This window comes from Lissotriton vulgaris, chromosome 2_1, assembly GCF_964263255.1.
Source record: "Lissotriton vulgaris chromosome 2_1, aLisVul1.2, whole genome shotgun sequence".
Taxonomy (NCBI): Eukaryota; Metazoa; Chordata; class Amphibia; order Caudata; family Salamandridae; genus Lissotriton; species Lissotriton vulgaris.
Genome location: NC_141687.1, coordinates 2,108,375,700 through 2,108,381,699, shown reverse-complemented (window position 1 = coordinate 2,108,381,699; position 6,000 = coordinate 2,108,375,700). Strand labels below are relative to the sequence as shown.

General features: G+C 40.5%; 1 protein-coding gene across 13 annotated transcripts in view; it reads right to left on the bottom strand.

Moving 5' to 3' along the window:
• The window catches only part of TCF12 (transcription factor 12), an 864,399-nt gene that overhangs the window by 1,823 nt on the left and 856,576 nt on the right, over nucleotides 1-6,000 (bottom strand). For all 13 annotated transcript variants that reach the window (XM_086958370.1, XM_086958363.1, XM_086958368.1 and 10 more), the window contains 2 exons: nucleotides 1,322-1,475; nucleotides 1-468 (listed from right to left, as the gene is read on the bottom strand). The exon at nucleotides 1-468 is cut by the window's left edge and continues 1,823 nt beyond it. In XM_086958370.1, coding sequence (XP_086814496.1) covers nucleotides 1,333-1,475 — 143 coding nt within the window. In that variant the 3' untranslated portion in view covers nucleotides 1-468; nucleotides 1,322-1,332. The remainder of the gene's footprint in view (nucleotides 469-1,321; nucleotides 1,476-6,000) is intronic.

The following is a 6,000-nucleotide window of genomic DNA, read 5'->3' as shown; positions in this document are numbered from 1 at the left end:
TCTCTGCGCGTGAACAGTTTTACAAATGCTGGCATCAGCTGAAGCTTCCGTTTCAGCTTTTAACATGAGAACGCTTTCCCTTTATAAGACGACCTTTACAACAGTTCCGTAACAATAAATAACATTTGTAGATACAATGCATTTGTCAATTCAGTTTAGGCACAAGGCAACTTCCACCCGAGGTGGAGAGACCGCGACAGAGTCTGATTGTGCAGAAGCGACACACTGCTTGCAACAGAATGATATGCTCCGTGATTCCATGGGTTGAAATGGCATCTGAAGACGTCTGCATCTTCCCTTCTGACGCAGGTGCTAACCACTTGCTTTGATCATAAGATTGCATTTTGGGTTTCTTGCTTCAAGTGTTTTTTTTTCCTGTCATATTTGTGTCTTCAAAAAACGTTTCGTTGTCTGTGTCCTCGCGAGGAAAGGTCACCATCTCTGTATCCTATCGAGAGCTCTGGAATTCTGTCAAAACGACAAAAAGGCGAAGGGATTAGAATGCAAGCAGGAGAAAAAATACTAAACAGCAGGCTCTTAGAGCCATGTGACCCCTACATCAATTCTAGTCCACTTCATTGTTTGGGATGGAGTTATATTAGAAAACTAAAAACTTTCTATAAAACCATGAATGTGGACAATAAAATATATATATTTTTTTTAATCAGTCGCTGAATCTGCTCTACATATACAACTAGCTTTGGACTATTAAACTATCCATTTCGTTAACATGTGTCCTTGCCATTGATTACACGGACATTGCTTGCTATTCCAGGCTCGTTTTACAAACACATAACCTGCTATTTTAAGTGCAAGGCTGTTTACATTCCCAATAAAGGCACACCTTCGCTGTCAAGTTTGCCTGGGAATTTGTAGGTCCCATTTTCGTTTTGCAAGTCAGGCCACTGTAGTGCAAGCTCAAAGAATATTTTTGGGTTAATGACACAAAGGGGATATTCTAGGGTGATTTTTTTTGTCAAGAAGAAATGGCCATTCCCATTGTCAAAGGTAGAAATAAATCAAGGGATTGTGGGTATAATAAGTGCAACTAAAGCATCCCATATAATAATCCAGATTAGTCATAACATTAGCGTAGCCACTTCAGTTAAAGCAATTTGAATTTTAACAAAAATAAAAAAAGGCTGGTTCCAAAGCTGCATGAAAGGACTATGCACACGGCTATTTTGTGCTAAACACACAAGCCTTTTGTTCTGAAGCATAAGGAGAAAGGAGGGGGTGATTACAACACAAGGCAGAAAGTCTTGTCAAGTCCCTGACTCCAGCAAATCAAAGATCTAGACAATGGGCGTTATTGCCTTACCTGTCTGGTGTTCACATATGACCCATAGGGTTGGTAGTGTCAGTAAGCCCAGGGTGACCTCCTGGGTGTGTTGGTGGTTGCTCTGCCGATACGGCAGAAACTTTTTCTTCTTCCCTTCTTTTAAGGCAAGCTGCTTTGGGGTTGAGGTTTCTCTCTGAAAATAATAAATAATATAAATTAATGAAGTCCTCAAAATTCACTACAGTGGATTACTCCTGATTCTGCACATAAACACAGTCAATGATATTCTTGCCTGCAACACATACCATGAATAACATGTACAGAAAAAACACAAAATAGTTGTAAGTGCCTTTTGCAATGGAGTGACAGAGGTCTGAAGTACTGGCTTAGAGTCCAATCCATTAATTGGCGGTCTGCTAAGTGTTTTTTTTTTATTATATTTTTTTAATTTTAGTCCTCATTTCACCAAGTGCAAATAAACGCTTACAACCCCATTCCGTCCTGGACGCCCAGGGCTGAAGTTCTTGCTTTTATCTGGAGCCGACCCGGCCTGCCTCTTTGTTCCGGGGCATGGTGTAATCATAGGACCTTTCGGAGCTTTAGACCATCCTCATTTCTATTCCCCATTCTATCAAAGGTTCCCAAACAGTGCTATTTACATTATGTGCCATACCAGATTCTAAACGTGCAATTCTCACTGCAGCTCGAAGCCAATTTTCATACAGGGGAGGGCTAGCATCTTTCCATAAGTTGCAGATCTCTCTACGAGCATTAAGAATAAGGCAAAAAAATAAGGCCACCTGTGTCCCCCTTAACCCACAAATAAGATCAGTGTCCAGACCAAACAAAACTCTAACTGTATCCAAACTGAGTTTAACCTTAAAGATACTCTCCATTGCCTTCTCCACAGTAACCCAAAAAAGACCCAAGGTAGGACAATCATAAAAAACATGGATGTCATCAGCCTCTACCAGTCCACATCTAGGGCACAGAGGGGACGGGCTCACGAACTTCGCAATTTTTTTCGGCGTGTAGTATAACCTGTTAATAACAAAAATGTTTTTTCTTGAGAAAGGCAGACCTGACGTACTTATACAAATATTATAGAGATGTATCGTAAAGGGTGACTGAGGCAGCCTCCAGACTAGAAGAGCTCCAAACAAGATGTAATGGGGGAGCCTGTATTTCCTCCACCTCAAGCATTTTTCTGTACCAAAGTCCCACTTCCCTCTTCCTAGAACCAGGGGATTGGAGAGCGAACTCGATGTCCCCGTTACCGCTGATGTTCTCCTTCTCAGCGGAAAACCAGGAACAGAGTTGGATGTATTTAAATCTAGAGAAGGAGTCCCCAATCTTTGACCTCAGAACCTCCCAAGGGAGAACCCCCTCTGATGTTACCAAATCCGACCAAATTGTTATTCCTGCTCTCCTAATAGGAAGGGACAAACTGTCTCCAAGGCATAATGGCAGACCCGGAGACTCCAAAATTGGAGCAAAATCCGAGTAGTATTTTATGCCCCATCTTCCCTTTACTCTACTCCAAACTGAGAGGGCGAGTTTTAATACCTTGAGGCGCACCTTTTTATAGAACCTTGGTGCGCCAAATTTATACAAAAAGCCAGGCCCGCCCCACTCTAGGTCAACCATTATATTCAAGATCTGCCCCCAGTTGGAATCATCGGGGCTAGTAAGAAGGCTTCGAATATTTTTCAGCTGAAAGGCAAAGGCATACGAAAGGACATCCGGAAGCGCAAGTCCCTCCCTTTAACAATTTTCTTTTCAACTTTTTCCATGATAACCTGGAATTTTTATTTGCCCAAATGAAGCTGCCTATTTTCCCCTGAATTTTTCCCAGGGTTTTAGCAGGAAAAGTCACGGGTATCGTGTTAAACAAGTATGTCAACTTAGTCAAGATTACCATCTTGACCAAGTTGACACGGCCATATATTGTCAGAGGGAGATTCTGCCATCTCAAAAAAAGGTGATCCATATCCTTGGCCACCTTCTTTATATTAATCTGAACTATAGTATTGAGATCTGATATTATTATGCCCAAGTACCTAAACTGGCTGCTTTAAACTCCCTCCCAATTGTACACCCCCCAGTTCATTATTTCAGTTTTCGAATTGTTGATCAGGTAACTAGAGTACCGACCGAAATCGATCATTATCTCCTCCACTCTAGGAAACACCTCGGCCGGGTAACTGGTGTAAACCAGCAGATCGTTAGCATATAGCGCCAATTTACAGCTGTAGCCTTTACTCTAAAAGGTGTGATCAGGTCACCAATCCTCAGTGCCTGCGCCAGAGGCTCAATATAAAGATCGAACAGGAGGGCGAGATAGGGCACCCCTGCCTGGTTCCCCTCTTTATGCTGAAAGCGTGGTGTCAAAAACTCATTTAATAAAATCGCAGCTGAGGCACCCTCATAGCATCCTCTCAATGTTTGAATAAAGATTGTACCAAAACCCATAGCACTCAAGACATCCCACAGGAATCCCCAATTGACGCGGTCGAAGGCCTCCGCAGCGTCATATGCAGCCACTGCCAAGGGCTCCGACAGCGCCACCGCTAGGTCAATACTGCACATCAACTGCAGGGTCAACTCATGGATATATCCACCAGTAATAAAGCCTTTCTAGTCAGAATTAATAAGTAGTGGGGCCAACTTAGCCAATTTCCCTGCCAAAACACTAGTAAAGATCTTATAGTCTGCGTTTAGCAGGGAGATAGGCCTAAAAGAATCTGCCTTAAGGGGGTCTTTCCCTGGTTTTAATATAAGCACAATTGATGACTCCTTCCACGATGACGGGGCCCCATCCTCTGGGCTGTATACATAATTAAACAGTTCACATAACCTTGGCACCAAGACATCTTGGAACACTTTATAGACTTCACCGGGGAGAGCGTCAGGCCCTGCCGCTTTATTGGGTACCATATCCTGTTATCAGGAGGATATGGAAAAATTTCTTCCCTGAACTATATGAAGAAGAGTCGTCCCCAAGCTCTGTGAATACCCTGCGGTGGCTGGAGAGTAAGGGTCTACCAAGTTTGACGGATGAAGGTTGAGACATGCTCAATAGCCCCTTTACGGAGGAAGAAATAAGACTCCACGTAAAAAAAAATAAAAAACAATAAAGCTAAGTGTTACTTAGAAGGATTTTAAAGAATACTTAGAGTGCTCATGAATGTTGTAGTAATGAAGAACATCCTTTGAAATAAACATTGCTATACAGCAGAAGCCAGTGCAACAGAAAATATGTTCAAGGTAGCATTGGACTATGGAAAAAAATGTGAAAGCTCTAGCTCTCGGATTCAAGTCAAGGATAATGCAAACAAGGGAAAGGGAGCATTATTTGCTTAAGTTGTTGTAGCATTCTAAATGTACGAGTATAGTAGGAAGATTTATTAAAAGGAACAAATATGACCATGGATCTCACACTAGACAGACAGATTGATATTCCAAACAATCTGGTAGTTACTCAAAGAAAAGGCAGATTACAAAGGCCCTTGCTGTAGAACGCAAAATGCGGAGTAATTGGCTATCTACTAAAAAGCTTACGTTTGAGGATAGAATGACTGGGAAAGATAGCTACAAGGGTAGCAGGTGTTTACTCTGCACGCTAGAGAAGTGGGAGATGGATTCAGGAAAATCTACACATAAAAGTATACAATTTCTAGATGCGATCTTTTATCATTACCCAAGAAGCCTGGAAGGAAATCTTCTGACCCTAGCACTTCATATAGCTTCAAAAAATAAGAATGCTTTTTGAATGATTTTTATGTATTTATATACAAAATAAAATGTATTTAATAAAAATATATGCAAAAAATTACTAATTGTAATTAGGCTACGGTAGACAAAGAAACAAAGAAAAAAACAATAGAAAAAAGATTAATAACCATCTGCGCAGGTCAATTTCACATGGATGTAAGGGATTCATGAGCCAATAACTTTCTTTTATCCACTTCTTAAGTGCTCATTTAAGAGAACAGGACCGAATATTTGTGTATCCAAGAACTATCTAGATAGAAAAAATCATCATCAAACAACGATAAGAAGCACTCTGAAAAAATATTAAGTGATTTGGCGTATGCTCTACTGAAAGTGAGCCCCTATATCTTTTAATTTATATTGCTCCTCTACTGTTTCCCAATGTTTGCTGCATTTGTGTCAAGTCCATCTTTTTTAAATCCGCAACTGCATGTTCCCTTTCACAACAGTCTACCAAGGTTTACCCCTCGCCTAAAAAAGGCAACCATAGAATTGGAAAAGGTCTAGCAAATGACTTTTGGAATGAAATATAACTTTAAGATCAAGCTTCAACGAAGTTACGGCCAAGCAAGCCAGTAATTCTTACACAACTGAAAATTGAGTTGGTAGATATACTGAATCTCTTGCTTATAGGAACATGCGTTTACAATTGAAATAGTTATCTTTTACTTAGTGGACTGAACAACATGGTTTTCTACAAATTCTTTATATATTGTAGCTATATTTGACAGGCAACTTGTAACAAAAGCTGTGAACGATAAAACTAGTTCCTGATAATGGATCATTTTCTACACACTCATTACGAAAGACACCATGTGATAAAAATACTTGTTTAAAAAAAACATGAAAGACACCATGTGCAGGCGTGTACAGTACAGGCCACCATATGTAACCTTATACACTACAAAAACTAGCTTATGAAGGCTTTAGGTGAAAATGTTTAG